Source organism: Terrapene carolina, unplaced genomic scaffold, assembly GCF_002925995.2.
Source record: "Terrapene carolina triunguis isolate 2854851 unplaced genomic scaffold, T_m_triunguis-2.0 Scaffold180, whole genome shotgun sequence".
NCBI classification, from domain to species: Eukaryota; Metazoa; Chordata; order Testudines; family Emydidae; genus Terrapene; species Terrapene triunguis.
In genome coordinates, this window is record NW_020664531.1 from 1,245,537 (window position 1) to 1,264,993 (window position 19,457).

A 19,457-nucleotide genomic window follows, 5' to 3' on the forward strand; every position below is an offset into this window, starting at 1 on the left:
AATGCCTGCATCTGTAACTTTCACTCTATGCATCTGAAGAAGTGAGGCTTTTACCCAGAAAGCTTATGCCCAAATAAATCTGTTAGTCTTTAAGGTGCCACCAGACTCCTTGTTGTTTTTGTAGATACAGACTAACACGGCTACCCCCTGATACTTGAGGTTAACAGTTCACATAAAAGCATATAGAGGAACCAGGTTTTGAACTAATCTGAGTTAAAATCTGGTCTGCCAAGTCTTCATTGCTATTTAATCCGAGTTAGCATCGTACCTTTTTTGCATGTAGACAGACCCCAAGACAAAACATCAGAGGTATGATCTATTCCCATCAGTCTCAATGGGGTGTTAACTCTGAAACCTGAAGACCACAATGTAAAAGTCATATTATTTCATTGTTGACCCTTTTAGTAGAAACACCTAATTAATGTGGTTATCTTACAATTTTAGGTCGCCTTCCCCATATCTCCTTGGCTAACAAACCCAGCTGCCCATACTTACAGCTATTTCCCTCAACCCATCGTAACTCCCGAAGTGCAGTCAGGAACTAATCAATACAAAAGTCTGCGGCACAGTGAATAAAACCTGCAAATATGCAGACAGTGTCGAAAAAGTCAAAATAAATATCACAGAGGCTACTGTACTGAGTGTATTATTATTTTTCAAATATAACTTAATGAAAATTCATTTAAAAAGAAATTAAAGGAAGTTGCTGAACAATTTCCAGTCTGGCATCATATATGAAGAATTGTTTGTATGGCAAAGGAAAATGTTCATATTGCATCACACACACAAATGAACGGTATCAGAGTACTACAAAAAGAAGTTAGTAAAAATCAAGATTACAAAAAAAGTGAAGAGCAACAATGCCAACATGAAAATCCCAGCCCTAAGAAAATTAGTCTTTTGACAGAAAGCTTTTTTCGATACAGTGCATCCTGTTTTCGTGAAACTGGAAGGATCAGTTATTAAAATACTAATAGAGTCCCATTACAACAGCTAGGGTCAACAGCAGAGGTAAGCAATCTCCCAGGAAGAACTTTATTAGATTCAGGATGCTCCAATATGCTCATGTATGAATTGTTGTGGGACCTAATTAGAAGTTTGGACAAAGATTGAATATTTGATACCAGAACCATAGAAAAGTAGTGAAATCTGGGTATTGACTACCATAGTCCAGATTTTAGAAATACAAAAGTAATCTAATTAGCTCATTTCTAGTTAAATCTGTATACTCTTTGGAAGCTGCATTAATCAGAGGTTAATAGGAACAACAGTTGTGTGATTAATCTAACTGGCCACAGGATATTACCCTTGTATCATAGAAAATATGGCTAAAAGAGGATTTGTTTAGTAATGAAAAATGTACCTCGTTTGATAGTGGCGGTTTGGATATATCAAGCCCATTTTAAAAGTTAAAGCCTAGCATCCTGCAAGCACTGTCTTCAAGTTTCATTGCACTTTAGTGCCCTATCCTGCAACCCTTACTCATATTAACAGCTCTTATATATGCAAATTGACCTCTGAATTCAAAGCAGTCACTTGCATGAGTATAGACTATTTGTGTATGCAAGGATTGTGTATGCAAGGCACATAAAAACTTTAATATTTTACACGTATGCCTGCATTAAATAGAAACATTTTGTAAGTATCTGCTGTCATACACTGCAAACAGTCCCTCCACTTACCCTACAAAGTTCTCTGTCAACACATTTGAATTACACCATCTCACAAAATTCAGGATTATTCTAAAACACTCTTCTGAAAATTGGTGTAATACTGCATTTCTCTACTGATACTAATTATGCAATTCAAAAGGATAACAGCGTTTACAAGGATATTTTTAACACTGTTTTTATTTAATATTTGTAAATGTATTTGACAGCAATCATGTGTCATACTGGAATAAAACAACTACACAAAGTATCAGTATGAGAAATTTGCCCTTAGATTTTCCTGTGGAAACAGCAAAAAGTAGGATAGCTCATAAATTCCACCCAATTCTTAAATGTGAACGGGAAAAAATTAATCACATCTGGATCAACTGAATTCAATAGATGCAGGAAACAAATGGTGACAGTTACACAGCCTTGACCAAAAGAAATAGAGGCTTTTGTAGGCCACTTTTATACAGTGTCATCAAAGCTGCAATACTACAATAGTGAATCCAATGACTTTTAGCCCACTGATATTTTCCTACAGGAGTTGGGCGGGAAAGGAATTCTTTCTAAATAAAAGTGTTGGAGTGCTGACTCTCATTTCTTTTAAGGGTAGAAGCTGGGCAAAGCTATCTTCTTGTGATATCAAATGAAGTTTCTGTTTCAGCAAGGAAACAGTGCATTCCTCAGGGTGAGCTTCTTAAGAAGCGAGGGAGCAAGAGTATTGGCACTTTTAAGACTTTAATTAGGACTATATTTATATTACTATATACCCATTTACATAAACATCACCCCAGCTGAGAGGCGTGTTGTACAAATGCATATAAAGACATGGACCCTGCAAGAAAGAACTTTCAGTATATGGATGGAGCATCCTGTAAATAGGCAAGCAAGTACCTTGCATTGACAGGCTTAGCTACATCCAAAGACTTTGGAGGCAGCAAGACATTTTCCCAGTACTGGGATTAGAGCATCATGATTAAATCTGACTGCAGGGAAAGCTAATGTAAAATGACCCAGCTTTAGGGGTAAAATAAAATGGCCAGAGTTTCTATCATGTCTTATTCTCCTAGATTCTTCTGTTTTGGCATTCCTCAAGCAGACACTCACTCCTCTGGAACCATCTTTGCTAGCCAATAACTAGGGGAGAACTTTAAGTGATTCAGTATTGTTTCAAGTATAAATCCACCTGCTAAGCAAGCCAAATTAAAGTGTATCATAACCTTTTCTGGAAGGCATTAGTATATCAGTCTTATGAAGCCTTAGAAACATAACGTATTTCACAACAATCCCAGAACCCTCAGTGAAGGTTCAGACTCCCAGAGGAGGAATTCAGTCCATTTTCACTGTTGCTAGTTTTAGACATCAGCCATTCAGCTGGAATGAAATGCCTTATTTTCTTCAATAGCCACAGAAAGATTTGCTTTCTCAGGAAGAGACCATTTTATCCTTAAGAACTCCATAAAATGCAAGGTCCTGAATTAGGCCAGCTGTACAAAAAGAGGTCTTTGGAAGTAGAAGAACAGAGATTCGTTGCTTTGATTAGAGTGGTGATGTCCTCATGCTAGCAACAGAAAAACTAAACGAGACGCAACCTTAGAGGAGGAGGAGGAAAATAAATATTTTGATATCTCTAGAGCAGAATCTTAAAGATCTCTTTCACTCAGGCTACCATGGCTTCATTGTAAATGAGACTACCCTCACAATATGCCAAGAGTATATTCAAAATAGACATTGATTTCCAAAATTTTATGGAGGAAGAATGAGGAGAGACTCAAGAATTGAGTCTGCCGATTAGGAACTTCAATAGGAGTGAAATCAGGACCTTAGACACAGCCTTGTTTCAGAAGAAAGGCGGTAGGGAAATAATCTGTGCTTACTCCTCAGAGACCATTTCTCTGAGTTGGAGGTGAAGGCGTGATTCCCACCTGAAAAACATACTTGCTCATTGAGGTAGCACGCTAAAAATAGTGGTACTAACCATGGTAGTATGGGCAGTGGCAGCAGCACCACCATTAGGGCTGCCTCAAGTACAAACCTAGCTCATGCTGCCACTGCCTGCGCTACTGTAGCTACACTAGTTTTAATGTGCCAGCTCAATCAGAGCTAGCACACGTATACCCACTCAAGCTGAGAATCACATTCCTAGATTAAGTATAGACGTAGCTTAAGACACACCTGTTCTGTGAAATTCATGATACTGGACTCATGAGGGAAACTCAGAGGCTGACCACATATTATCTGGATTTCCCATTGTCTTTTACCATACAAGCAGGGACATAGTGGCAAACAAGGCAAAAAGATGTTGCCACACCAAATTGCAACCACAAACCACAGGAGAGCAAGTACCTAATCTTATATTTTTTCTTGTTGATGCGTGCTGCCCTGACTATGTCTAGTCACATAAGGAGCAAAAGTTTTGATTGGTGTGAAATCAGTTCACAGAACTTGACATGTGTGTATGTGTGAGAGTGAGAGAAAGACAGGCAGACATTTGCCTCTGTTGAGTAGTTTGCCTATTAATTGAGAGGATGGACTTGGGCCCCAGTCCTGCAAAACCCTGCACTGTGCAGAGCCCAAATGACTTCAAAGGCATATGAGTTTGCCCGTGTGGAGTCACTGGCAGGATCAGAGCCTAAATCTGTAGAGATGAAGAAGAAATGGTACTTTCCCCCCCCTTTTTTTGTAGGTGTAGATCTGGAAGCTAATTAAAAGCCTGTTAGTTATTATTACAACTATTACCAACAGCATTATCTTGCACTTCTGTAGAGCTTTTCATCTCAGGATCTTATGGTATTTTACAAGTAAGTAAACTCCACAACACCCAGTCTGGTAATTGTATTTCACTCACTTTACAGATGGGAACACTGTGGCACACAGAGGTTAAGTGACTTGCCCTAGACTACACTCTGAGTCGGCAGTAGAGCTGAGAAAAAAAACACAGGAATCCTGACCCCGAGACCTTAGATTTAACCAGAAGGGTTACACTCCTAATATTATCAGCATTCTATTTCCTTCCTCAGTTTCTATGAGCATTATTATATTCCTCATTATTTCTTATGGGAAGGAAAAACAAGGAAGTACAACACAACATGGAAGAAATAGGTCAAACAGCATTTCTGGAGAGTTAGATAACTGACAAAAGTATTCTTGTGCAACATATTTTCAAGTACAAATAGCAATACTTCTTCCCACATCTCAACGGTGGAATCCTACAAGGGGAACACGGAACTCCGCTCAGTATAATGAAAAGACATGCCTCATTAACTCTTGGACATCTTCTCATTTCTTGGTCATAAATCCTATTACCTTGTATTACAAACTGCCATAAAACTCACAGATAAAAGATAATTTATGCTCAGTGTACAGAAGCTAATGTTTCTGTACTCCCGAGAAGCACAGTACCAGAAAATGAGAAAGTATGTATGTGAAACCTTAAGCCATTCGTACTGAGCATGGGTAGCATGATAAACATGACTCTGAGGGCCTAATGTTCTTCAGCCAGAGTATATCCTAATGGTAATTGACATTAGCAAAATTTCAAGCATAAAAAGTATGGACTAGTACATAAAATATCCTGCTCATAAGAAATGATTATTCCTTATTAAGGATTCTTTTTTCACCACAGAGAGAAATATGATCACTATTCAGTGCAGAGATATATATTCTATTTTTAATTTTTTGCTTAAATCATCACATTGGAAACTGCTTCAAAGGAAATGTCACCTGCTGGAGCATCTACTCTGCCTCCCTATTTATAGTCAGAGGAATGTGACATACTAAAAAAAAATAATTTCCACTAGTATGCAATCTTTCCTTTGAAGAAACCAAAGTACTTTACAAGTGTTCGGCTAAAAACGAAGCTCTTAAAGGTATTATTTTACCCATTTTACAGACAGGTAAATAAAGGCACAGAGCGAGGTTAAGTGACTTACTAAGGGCACAACATGAGCCAGCGGCATTGCTGCTTTCCTGACCGAATCATGTTGTCCACTTCTACAAATTCAGCCATACATAGAATTCAATCTGTCAATTGATTCTTTTAAGATTCACAATGAATGAGGCAGGAGATCATTCTTAAAAAGTATAAAAAACTGACATTAAATTGATTAGGTTATATACTTTCATATACTTAAAAACACATTGTATGAACAGGGATTATAAATGCTTTACCAAAAAATCCTCTGTCTTCTGATAGATATATTAATTTATAATACAGGTTCCTGCAATTAACTCTATCTGGGGCTACATCTTAAAACAATCCAGAAATTTAAACTGATTAAGACTGTGGCAGCCTCCCTAGCAAGTGGCATATCTCAATGGGAGATGACACCAGTGCCCTGGGATCAGAAGTGGCTTCCAAATCTGTTGATCTTCAGGGCACAATGAAAGGATCACCGTTTATTCAGGCTTTTGGGGAATGAGAAAAATGATAAAGACTGGTGTTTGTGGGTGAGGCAAGATAGTCACACCCCAAAATTATCTCTGCTGATTATTTCTGAGGGGTGGGACTAGGGAAAGCTGCTGGCTTTATGTTAATATCACCCTGTTTCTAACTATGTCAAAGATGTGTACAGCACGGGGTAGGTGTACTCTCCATTTTGGTTATAAATAAAAAACAAACAAACAACATATAGGGAGGATACATACTATACTCTTATGTTAATAGGAAAGAGTCTAATTTTATCTTGGAGCTAAAATGCTTTTTGCTCATACTTTGCTGTCCCAGAAACCCAACAACAAAAATGGATCCTTTCTCCTGAAGAGAGAATGCTTTCCGAACTGCATGCTACATGAACGTGAAAGATTTCCTTGCAAGACGTTGTCACAGTTAAGGGAAACTGTCTTGTGTTCTCCCTCTGTGGTCCAGCAAGGGCACCTATTTTTAAGCTTTCGGCTCCCAGTCGTCACCTCTCTTGGGCAGAAAACCCTAACTTTTCCCTACCTAACTGGGATTTTTCCAGGCTACACAGTTCCCTGCCTACATTGTATTATTCCCAGGTAGCCAAACTACCTAAACAGGCCAGCGTCAGTGCTTTGCTTTTCCTTCAATGGCTATCAACATCATAGTTGCCCACAGTTATAAATTACCACAACTCTTTCTAAGCAAGCATATTTATTCTTGAGGTGAAAGCATCAGAGAGAAAACATTAAAACAATAAAAGAACCTACTCGTACACTAATAAGCTTACCAGAGATCACCCCCACTCCAACAAGGCCTCTGGTAGGAGGTCAGTCCTTTAAATATGACAAAGAGGTTTTCCTGTGGTTACAAATTCCTAACAGCTTCAGCTTGGAGCAAGAACGCAAACTGTGCATATCAACCTGTTTCTTTATACAGCTTGGGCCTTTAAAAGCTCCAGCCTCCAGAAACAGGTGAACTGCAAACAATGGATCTCTCCTCAGGGCATAGCTTCCAAAGGTTTCGATTTTGAACAACAGGTGGAGGGCATTTGCTTTCATCTCCTCCCAAGTATTTCCCAGGAATTCCACTTCACACATACTGTCCCCCCCCTCCAAATCATTCTTGTCTGCCACATTGTTCAGTATAGTCCTTTGATCATCCAGGCCCACAATAATACGTAACCTTTGCATTTAATACAATGGACTCCAAAGATACTTAAACTTAATTCAATAGGTTTTTTCAAGAATATTGCAGGACACTGCCACATCTGTCACAGATGTCCTTATTAATTTTATAATTTGTCTTCATGTATCATGCTATCCCACTTCTTTTGTTCCTCACTTGCATTATCTCAAAAAAGTCAGTTCATCTCCCACTGTGCTCTAATTCTCTCCTACCTTGATTTTAAATTACAAAGCAAAAAGAGCTGTAATTTTCCATAGCTATTTACAAGAGAAACTATCATAATGTAAACCTAAATTGAACAGAATAGGAAGAAAGTACTTCCAATATAGGAATATTATTTATTCCTATTTATAAACTACTTATTTGATCTTATCTGGAAAACAGAGGGTTAAAATTATTTTCCGAAAGGATGGAAGATAATGGAGATGACAAGTTTAAACCAGCAATGAAATGGAATTGTGTGTCAGTTAGTTTTAAGATTGCTGTAAGATTCCTGCCCCCTGAATCTGCCCTTTATTTCTAAATACTAGAAACAGCCTGGAGTTATAAAAGTCATCAGCTGGCAATGCTGTACACCAGCCAGAAACTGAGTGAAAGAAGCATTAGCCTATGCCAATGAAAAACAGTATTAACACGTTTTGTAAAAGTGTAATAAAGGGGTAAAAAATTATCAGTAAAACAAAAAACCCCACTTAACACACTGCACAAATAAGTAATAATGATACAAAGGACTTTTGTTCAAGTTGTTAGGGGGTGAATTATTCCTTCAAAATTACATAATCTTAGCTCTGACATTTTAGAAGCCGTTTATACAAAACAAAGAATTAAAATAGCTACATGATAAAAGCAAATATTTTAAATGCTAAACTGGGCATTTCTAATCTTATTGAAACTCCTCAAAATGCTCTAGCTAGCCTTCTCAAAAGTTTCCTAAAATTAATTTAGTGTCAGTACAGTATGTGCAAATCATTCACAGCCAAATTACTTCCCACTTTCAGATTTGATCGCAATTATCCTTCAGCCCAGGTTTTTCCTCACTTTGTTCCGTATCTAGCCTTTTAGCTCTGCAACTAATAATCACAGTCATTCCTTGTCATAGTGGCAAATGAGCTCCTGTGCCCAGCATCCCTCCTACAGACAGAGTGCCTCATGTTGATAATGTAGAATTCCTCTCTGTGGATTTAAATCTGCAATCTCTTATAGAACCCTATTAATACCTCTCAGATTACAGTGAAGCATGCATGCATAGTGCAGGCTTGGTCATCAACCTTGCCAGTGAATCTCATTTTATAAGACAAACTGGATAAAAATGTATAGCTAGTTAAACTTGTAGAAATCCAGCCATCAGAAAAAATATTTCCAAACAGAAGCCAATAAGTAGCTGTTAGAAAAAAAGCTCTTTTACTCAGCTTTTGCTTCTAAATTAATTCTTAAAAGTGAAAGCTGCACAAGATATCATTTGTGTTAGTTTCTGAATCAATAACTGGATAAAAACCTGAACATCACAAAATCAACACATTTCTAAATAGATTCCCTCATTAATCACATCTGGATTTCAGTCAAAATAAATTGCAGCACTCGGACTATATGAGAATTCTGTCTGACATGTTTGTCAAGCCCTTGAATTTTCCTCGAGTTTTTCTCTCATGTGACAGTCATATATTTCTGTTTAAAATGAAAAACAAAGGGGAGAGGGAGATATGTTTAATTCCATTGGAATTTAATTTAAAAGTTGAAAGATATTTCCATTCATAACCAATTACAAAACTGAATAAAGTTTTAGCTCTTACTAAATTTTCACTTTTTCAGATTCCCACCCTCTATTTAAAATCTGTTCTTGGTGAGTTAATCCTGATCTCTACAGACAGAAGGTGCAAAATATACCATTCCTGCAGGGGTGTGGCCATAGGTCATCTCCCAGCTGCTAGAAATATATTTTAAATCTAGAGTTTAATTCTACAATCCTGAAGCAAGTGAAGCCCTGCTGAGGGAAAAGGCAGTTTTGACTGTTGGAATTGCAGCATCATGTTTATTGGGGTCTCACACTTCATTTCACTTACAGGTTGAAGTAGGTAGATGAGGGAGCATTCTTGAATAACTATAACTGGAGTGGGAGTGATATTAGTTGCATGAAAGAGAGTCTCCACTGATGCCATGACTTGGTCAAAGCGTCCTCCAAGTCCACCCAAGGTCACAATCATATCAATCTAAAAGAAAAAAAATCTCAAGATTAAAAAAAGGAGAACTTTAAGGACAGTTCTCTAAATACAAAACAAAATATCAGAGTTTATAATGACAGGAACACAAATAATGCTTTAACTTCAGAGGTTTTCACCCAGATGAACAGTCTTTGGAACAGGAATGTTACTCCAGGATTTGGCCATCTGTCTGCTGGCGACTTCTAACTATCTATGGGCTATTACTGGTCTATTTGCAACTCCAGTGACTTCAATTAATTTGTGTCTATGTGTTTGTGAACTCACTGGCAGCTCAAAAGTCCAAATCTTCAGTGGGGTCCTTTAGCTCACATTAGTTGCCCATGTGCTCATGAATTAAACCCAACAGCCACAGCTGAGGACACTTTTGAAGATACTATCTGTAGAAGCACTTGCTCTGTGTTCCCATAGCAAACAGAGTCTGATATTAATGTCGTTCTAGTACCATTGAATACTATTATGTGACTCCTGGGTTAATAAAACTTCATGTATTTGCTAGGGCTGTAGACTAATGCTTTATAAATTCATGGTCAGTGATGGTTAATCTAATAACGAAAGAACAGCTAATAACATCACACATGCACATAGTATTTTTCATCCAGAGATCTCAAAGTACTTTAACAAACATAAGTATTACCTCTGTAGCGGGGTGGACACCCGCTCCTGCCTGGGAGGGCTTGAAAGCAGCCCTAGAGAGGGCTGTAGCTCTAAAAGCTGGACTGATTGGGGAAGCGGCCGCAGCTTGGCCACACCCCAATCAGGCCACAGCTGGCCTGTATAAGAGTCTGGGAGCCAGGAGCTCAGCAGTCTCTCTCTGCTTGTAGAGAGAGAAGGGTCTGGCTGCTAGGGAGCTGAGCAGGGTACTGGGAGTGGAGCAGGGCTGGGGTAAGGCTAGAGGAGCTGGGGAGCTCCAGCCTGGAAAACCCCCAGGCTGCGGGCCTACCTGAGGGCCTAAGACCAGTACCAAGGCTGCAGAGGGGCAGCCCAGCTATAGAGAGAGGCAGCAGGTCCAGCCCAACCTTGCCTGTGATGAGTGGCATATACTGCAGTCTGCCCCAGGTGGTGGGGCTAGATGGTGACTGGCAGTAGCCGTACACTGAGGTGAGGTGGGGTTAGTGGGTGGGGATTCCCCTGGGGGGGGAACCCTGAGACTGAGGGGTTCTGCAAGGGGGGGCAGAAACCCAGTGAAGGGGCACTGGGGTCCTGGGAGGGACATGGGGGCCAGAGTGAGGTAAGGCGGATCACTGGCCTGCAGAGGGTGCTCCTGGCTGGAAAATGAGCTAATTCCCGAGGATGACCAGCAGGAGGCGCCGCAGGGGTGAGTCCCACTCCTTACAATCCCCTTTTTACAAAATGGGAAACCAAAGCAAATAAATGCTTACGGGCTATATGCTCTCACCCCCTTATTGCAGAGTACCTTACTTCAGGAGCAAACCCTCAATTGATTCGGTCTACTCAATCAGTTAACTATTGGTGAGTGTAAGGATGGCAGAATCTTGCCCTGAGTGATCTGCAATTCTCCCCATAGCAAGTCAGGGGCAGAGCCAGGAATAACATTCAGGTCACCTGTCCAGTTGCCTGGCCAATAGAAAACACTGCTTGGAATAGGTCACAGTCTGCAGACTGGGTTATAATCTCAACTCTGTCACTCAACAAGCAAGGCACAACCTCTTCATGTTGTATCTTTCCTTATCAGTAAAATGGGAACATTTGCCAGTCTTTGTAAAGTGTTTCCAGACCCTCAGACAAAAGGTATCATCTACATGTAAACTATGATTATTAGTAGTACCATAACATAGGTCAGTTATGCTCAGTAATGACTTTTTTTTAAAAGATGCTATTTTCACATTAGTCGTAACTACAGCCTTGCCACAATGCAGCTCTAAAACTTTTAAGTCTGCTGTGAAATGGCCATCTGGTGGAATTTCCAGTTTTATAGAGCTTTAGTCTACAGCCAGAGTGACTACATGACATTTTACGCAACCCATGAGCCACATAATGGTACTTCATGTATCTGGAATGATATATTAATAAACATCAGCTTCTATTTTTATTACAAGGGCTAAGACTTTATGATTGTGGCATACTTGTTTGCATGCAAATTAAGCCCCTTTCCTTTAGTCAAGAATATTGCCACCTCTCCTACTACCCAGGGCCGGCCTTAGTGAAAATGGTGCCCTGGGTGAACTTATATTTTGGTGCCCTCTTCCCCCCCCCCCCCCAATCACCACCGTTGGCTCCTACAGGCCCCCGGCATTGCCTCTGGGCCATTACCTATACTTCATATGGAATGTCCACAGGAAAGTCCATTCAGTGTAGATGGGCGTTTCCCATGGTCCATTGTGAGTTACATGTAGCGTGACCATATTTCCCTATACTGAATACGGGACACCTGGCAAAATTACTCTTATTCAAGTGAGTTCAACAGCAATCAATTGTACAAATATTCAAACTAACATCAAGTTGACTGAGCCCCTGTTAAAAATAAATACTGCTAGTTGGATTCTTTTTATTTACTTTCTTATCCTTAAGGCTTTAGGGTTCACATAGGGAAGGGTGACACACAAACCCATACCCCCCCCCCCACAGGGAGGGGTGACACACACATACTCCCCTACATCTCTCTCACACATGGTGGGGAGGGGGTCTGTGACCAACCAACCCAGCCCCCTCTGCCCAGCGCTCTCAACCCTCCATGCCTGGCTGGGCACCCGGGACGGACCTGCCTCTCCTGGTACCTGGCACTGTGTCTTCCCTAGGCAACGTGTGTGTGTGGGGGGGGAGAATGCAGGGTCACATGCCCCCTCTCCCTAGATTTCTGCCAGGGTTCACACCAGAATGTGGCTGCCAGCAGCCTTTCGGCACTGTGAGGGAGGGAAGGGATGGGAGCTGCTTCCAGCTGCAGAGGAGGGGAAGGGATGACCTGGCTCATGTCATCTCTCCCCCGACCCCTCCCGTGTGGCTGGAAGTAGCTTGTCCCTTCTTGCCCACACAGTGTCGAAAGGCAGTTAACACCTCCAGGCTGCTGCTGACCACCGACATAACCCAGCCGTCTCCTATCCCCCGGCTACAGCGCTTACAGGAAGGGGTTAAGCCTGAAGGATGCATTATGCACCACGGCCCAGGAAACCTGACTGCAGGGGCTTCAGTGAACCCAGCCAAAGAGGTGACTCAGCAGGGGAGGGTGCCCAGGGGACAGAGCAGGCCTAGGCTCCCTGGGGATAGGACCCGGGACAGGGTGGTGGTGGTGAAGAGGTGCTAAGCCCCTGCCCCGGGGGTGGAGGTGGGGCGCTGCTGTGGAGCCTGCAGGTTCAGGGTGTGAACAGGCTGGAAATTGCTATGTCCCTCCGGCCACTCCACAGCTTAGCTGAGGGGTGGAGAGGCTTCCCCAGGCCAGCGCTGTGCGGGGCTTTGGCACATGCAAGGCTGGGCTCCTCCTGGCCAGTGCCCCAGGCCGGAGGGTCTTCAACTTTCCTGGGGTGCCTGCCCAGCCAGAGGCCGTGGGGGAAGGAAGGAGCCTGCTGACCAGGCTGTTGGTGAGCTGAGCGCTCTGACCAGGGACTGCTTCTCTGCTCAGCGCTAGGAGTGGGACGCACTCCGCTGGGGGCGAGGGAAGATATGGAGGAGCAGCGGAGCTGCGGAGGCAAAGGGACAAAGCAGGGAGAGGAGAGCGAGGGAGGAAGCACGTAAAGGGTCCCACCATCAGCCTTGCACACCTACCCGCATCATCGGCCACTGGATCCCCCCCACTCACCGCTGGTGGGCAGATGACTGGCGAGCAGGGATCTGGCCAGCAGCAGGACCCACCAGTACTGATTGGGGGGGGGAGGCGGGAGAGAGAGGGAGAGACACAGAAAATATGGGACAGTTTGCCCGTTTTTAAGAAAAAGTCGGGACACTTCCAGAAGGTCTTAAATACGGGACATCTGGTCACCCTAGTTAAGTGTCCCTTGATGAGCCACTTACTTTGACTAGTCCTTCCAAGATGTGCTGGCTAACTACCTTGTGGGCGTTACCCCAGGAGAAAGCATTTGAAATATAGGTATAGAGCCAATACTCATAATTTCAAATACAAAAATGATACTTGCAGACAAATAGCATATTCAGCAAATCATAACCTTTTCATAGACATCTTACGTGCCACATTTTGTACAAGATTTGTTGCAAATATTACAGTGGTTGCAACGATGATCTACATGGTCATGTTTTAATCAGATAATGTCACAATGAGTAACTGCTACAACTAGCAAATTCCTAGGCCACTGTCAGCAGAAGTAAGGGTGGCATGGTATATGGTGTATTGCCACACTTCTGTGCTGCTGCGGTGGCTTGTGGTGCCTGGCGCTTGGCGCTGTCACATGGTGGCTGCATCTTGCCTGAGCCCACGGCCCTCCTGCAGCCCCTAGCCACTCCTGGCTCACCACGCATTTTGACGGGAAGTACCAAGCAGTAATACCAACAGTAATAATACAAGTGTGTGTGTGTATGCGTGACAGTGTTTGTGTGTGTGTGTGTGAGAGCACCAATGTGTGAGAGACAATCTGTGTTGGGGGACTGTGAGGGGCAGACTGTGCGTGGGTGTGAAGGAAGTTTGAGAGACAGTGAGCGCACTGTCACCTTAAGTTCCCCCTCTTCCCCTACTAGGTCTGGCTTCCTCCCCCCCCCATGTGGAAGTTTCGTTCTTCCTGACCCCGGCCTGGCTGGCCCCCACTGGAGACCAAGCGGCGCAGGGATGCAGGCTGGGAGGGAGTCGGCTCTGCTTTGGACAGCGAGTGGTGGGCCGTGCGGCCAGTGACCAGCCCCGGCCGCGCCACTCTGGGGAGTTGGAGCTTTCAGCCGGCTGGCTGCGGAGCGAGGGGGTGGGGAGGTCGAGGAGAAGCCTGCCGGCCCAGCGTGGGGGAGGGGCTGGAGAAGAGAGGCGTCCGGCCACAGCCACCCAGGGGAAGCTCGAGCCCCTTGTGGCACCTCCCTGGCTACGGTGCCCTAGGTGTGGGCCCTGTTTGCCCGGCCTTGCTACTACCCCCAAAAAAACAACATTGAACTAATGTAATAATTGTTATTAGTTGTGCACATTTAAATGAGAAATAACCAGAGCCTTCCAATGGAGAAAGCACTATTTTCCTATATTGATAAAGATCACACAAATCTAAAATAGAACCAGCATAATCTTGGGTTTTCCTCCACTTTCCCTGCTTGTCTTACTGGTCTTCTGTTTAATAAAGTTATATAGCCTAGATCTCTGGCTAACTTATGCTACCTTTTTCATTGTATTGATTCTATTGTAGAAACAAACTGTGTTAGTTTGACTGGCAGCAATTCCTATTTAACAAAGCTGAATCTGATGTTATTGTCACAAAAAAAGAAGTCCTTTAAATCACTAACAATAGAAAGGCCCCAAACCCGCAACTGACAGCATGTGAGTGGATTGTTATACCCGTCTGGAGCTCCACTGACATCAAGGAGGCTCTGCAAAGGCTCAGTGGGTGACCTGCATACAACATATGGTCAGATATAAGATTGGGGCTTTAATTAGCCCCAATGAGCCAATTTTCAGAGAGCTGCTCTTTAATTTTATGATATGGGTTTTCTACCATATGGGAACCTGGAAGGATTGTGTTCTTTTGTTTGACTTTGATATTTTCTGTCTTCTAATAAAATGGAAGGGAACACACTTTATTTTGACTTGTTGGACTGTTATGCTGCAATTTTAATATTACATCTGACAATATTTACCAGTAAGTACACGCTATTTAACTTGGGGTGGAGGAGAGGGATGGAAATTTAGCTAGTTTTCCTCATACACTACACATTTCCCTCCACTGCAAAACTGCCAATTTGGATGCTGAATTTTGCTCTCAGATACATACACAAATGATACCTCTTGTCATGAACTATAGGACCTATTGAAAATAATACTGTAAAGTCCTGGGTGAATTATTTTGTGATACTGGTAAAAGATTTCTAATTAAAAAAAAAGGTTTTTCTATTTCTATTAAAGTGTACTATAGTACTATACAAAAATGGTCTAAAATATTATTCCACTAAAAATAATGGCACTACATTGTTTTGGTAGATTAGTGTACAATACAGTACTTTAAAAAAAAGTTTAGTTCTACCTTAGTGTTTTAAACATCACAGGAATATCCTGCTGAGCACAAAACTATAAAATATCAGGGTTGGGTGAAAAAAGATTATATTAATTTTCAAGTGATCCTTATATCTGTTATTCAGGAACTATTTGGACTTGGGAAGACATATAATAGAACTGTGATGAGTAGGCAAGTGAAGACAGTGCAGCATCACAAAAGCAGAAAGAGAGAAGTCAGATTTTTGTTGTTTTGATTGTCGGCGTCCCTGCCTTACAAAAGAATCCTGGCATCAGCAGCGACAAACAGGTGCAGACGATATCCTGATTTATAAAGGATCTGTTTGAAGCACTAGGTGTCAATGCAAACTTCTCTCTCTCTCTCTCTCACACACACACACACACAAAATGCACATCCACACCAACCAAAAATCATAACCTCCACTTACAAAGTAAAATCATGAATCAACAAAACAAGAAACTTTTTCTGGTCTTTGATATGCCAATGGATATGCCTCGCAGACACACAGACAAAACACGCCCCCCTCCAAGAAATATTTCAGACTATGGGGCAAAAGTGGAATGAATTCCAAAGCCCAGAACTTCTCACAGATTCAGAGATTTTATGGCCAGAAAGAGATCATTAGAGCATCTAGTTTGACCTCCTGTACAACACAAGCCATAAAATTCTACCCAGATACCCCTTTAATGAGCTCCCTAACTTGTGTTTAACTAAAGTGCATCTTCCAGCAAATCTTCACTTTGATCATCAGCCCTTTATCTACAATTTGTTTTCATAAAGTGTTCTCCATTCACAGCAATAAAAATACAAAATATTTTTTGAAGTTTTAATCCTTAGAAATCATGGCCATTTAATAGCTGTGCGTGGACAGGGTTGTACTCCTCACACACCCACTGCACCTTCTCCAAGACTCATCCATATTGTTTAGCATTTTACAGGACAACTCACTTTAATTCTGAGACAACTGGAGTCTAATGACTAATATAGCGGTCTTTAAATGATGTACTTGTGAATTCACGACACAAAGGATTTCAGGAGTTACTAACATACAATAAAATAATACAGCAAGGGAGTCAAAAACATATTACTTTGTACCTGCAGCTCAAAAGAGACTGTTAGATTTCTCTCTCGCACAATTAAGACCTGATTCTGAACACATGGTAACCACAGGGAACAAAGGCTGCCATCACACCATGATCAAGTTGCCTAGTTTTTGCTACCTTTCCTATTGAGACTATTTAAATGTACAACTGGCTTTAAACAATATTCCTCCATATACATTGGTCTCGCTGACTTTCTTCTTTTTTGTGTGGACAGGTTAATTACCAAGAAATTAATTATGTAATTAAAGAATGCGTATTTAAGGAACACAGGGTCGGCCCACAACATTTTGGCACTGAGGCGGGATGACGCCCCCATACCTCCTCGCTTGGGCCAAAACTTTGAAAGGTCTCAATTCTGCCTTCTTCCTGTTCTACTCCTCTCATGGTACTGCTCTGCTACCTACCCCAATAAAGGAGAACTAACAACTTAAAAGGCCTTGTTCAAAAATTTGAAGTACTGTATATACTCGTTCATAAGCCGATTTTTTTTTTTTAGTAAAAAAGGGAAGCATTAGAGAAGGAGGTCGGCTTAGGAACGGGTATAGAGAGGGAGACGTGGGACACAGCCCCTCCCCCCCCAACAGAGGGAGCAAGGAGAGGCAGCACAGCCAGATGGGAAGAGGCGGGGCCAGAGTCTCTCCACTTCTGGCCACGCTGCTCTCCCCCCAGCCTCCGAAGCAGCTGCAGCCAGGTCAGAGACATCCTCCCTGGCCCTCCCCAGATAAGGTTGGAAGGGATGGGATGGGGAGAGTGTGGGGGTCCCGGGCTAGGGGTGGGGTCATGTGGGGTGTGGTCACAGGGGTTACTCCCCTGACTCCCAGCTTCTCCCCCCCCCCTAAATTTCCCCACCAGTTGCTGTCCCAGCCCGTCAGGGTAAGCAGCTGGCGCACCAGGACACTTTGTTTACTTAGGTTTACCTCCGTGCCTGCGGACGCTCAAGGTAAACAAACCATCTCAGCCCACCAGCGGCTTATCCTGATGGCCCAGGAGCCAAAGTTTGCTGACTCATGAATTATAGTGTCGGCTTATGAACGGGTTATAAAAATTTTCCATTTTTACGTATCCATTTGGGGGGGGGGTCAGCTTATAAACGAACCGGCTTATGATCGAGTATATACGGTAACACAAACTTTCAAATGCCTGAACAGCAAATATAACTTTGCTTGTCTGCATAGTAAACACTGGCATTTTTCTCTGTTTGAATAATCAAAGTGATGCTTTCCGTGTCTTCTTGATTGCAAAGATTTGAAGTGCTTCCTGCTGAAGTTCCACAGTCTGGGCCAGCTCATGCTCTATTGAGATGGTTGCAAGGCCAACCAGCCTCTCCTATGTCATTGTGGAACATAGATGTGTTTTTATTAACTTCAGCTTGGAGAAGCTGCGTTCTCCACTGGCAACTGTTACAGGAAGTGCTAGAAGTATGCACAGAGCAACAAAAGCATTTGGAAAGAAGATGGTCATCTTATTTGTGCACATATATTCCAGAACAGCCTTTGGAGTTGATCCTGCTGAAATGTATCTTGAAAGGGCTTTCAGTTCATCATCTAAATCACTCTCATCAATATCGCGCATGTCATCATGTGTCAACAGTGTCTCTAGTGCCCTGCATTGCTGGTGTAGGTCTTCTTCAGGTATAGAGAGGAGTTTTGGAATATCATACAGCATCCCAAATATACTGCTGTGTTCCTTGAGCTGCATGAAACTGACTGTATTGCACAATCTAGCACCTGGTTAAAGAACTCAATTTTGAATTGTTGTTTGGGGTCTCTTATGGGATTATCCCGTGCCTTGTAATCAAAATGTCGTCTTCTTCAGTGATTCTGTATTCTTGAATGGGTGGGGAAATAGCTTCAGTGTGAAGTTCCTCTGCCAACTTCTGTGCACTCTTCAGAAGTTTTGAAATCCCTCATCTGACCGGAAAGACTGTAGGTATGACTTTGCTTTGTCCAGTTGTTCCATTGCTCCAGATAGATCACGGTCAACACCTTGGAGTCTCTTGCTTACAACATTTTTTTCCCCAAACAAACAGTATGTCATGCCACAACACTAAGCCACATAGAAATTTGAAGTTAGGTATGTTTCTGGTGATTCCATTTCCCTCTGCCACTGTTCTCCCACGAACAGTTCCTGTCATAGCATTATCCTTCATAATGGCAACTATGGCATCATCTATCTTCCCAATTTGGTGTTTGATAGTCTTTATCGCCTCCATTCAACTTTCCCATTGTGTGGCACTCAGTGGTTTCAGTGTCAGAGAGGATGTTCCCAGATGTTGCTTTGAAATTTGCCATTGAAGAGTTGATGCAGAGAAAAATATATAGATGCTTTGAATTACATTAAAAAATTCAGCAGCCTCACTAGAAGCTGATGCTGCATCACTGACCACCAAGTTCAATGAATGAGAACTGCATGGGACAGAAAAAAGCTTGAGGGTTTAACTCTCGGATCTGTGTCTGCATTCCTCTGTTCTTTCCTCTCATGTTGGCACCATTATCATAGCCCTGACCTCTCATGTCAGCTATCGCAATTCCCGTATCTTCCAGCTTTTTAAGAAGCACATTTGTCATACCAGTTCCTGTAGTATCATCAATGTCAATAAATTCTAGAAAATGCTCTCTGACAGTCACCACTGCAGGGACATTTTCACTAGGTTCTGTTGTTGTTACAAAATGCACCATTAAAGTCATGTGTTATGTATGGCTGATGTCAGGTGTGCAGTCCAGAATAACAGAGTAATATCTTGCTGACTTCAGATCTGCCACAATCTTCTGTTTGACTTTTGTTGTCAG

At 42.3% G+C, this 19,457-nt stretch overlaps 1 protein-coding gene across 1 annotated transcript in view; it reads right to left on the reverse strand.

The window, feature by feature from the left end:
• The window catches only part of LOC112111016 (thiamin pyrophosphokinase 1), a 489,744-nt gene that overhangs the window by 154,895 nt on the left and 315,392 nt on the right, over positions 1–19,457 (reverse strand). The window contains exon 7 of the mRNA XM_026654110.2: positions 9,303–9,449. Within this exon, the coding sequence (XP_026509895.1) occupies positions 9,303–9,449 (147 nt within the window). The remainder of the gene's footprint in view (positions 1–9,302; positions 9,450–19,457) is intronic.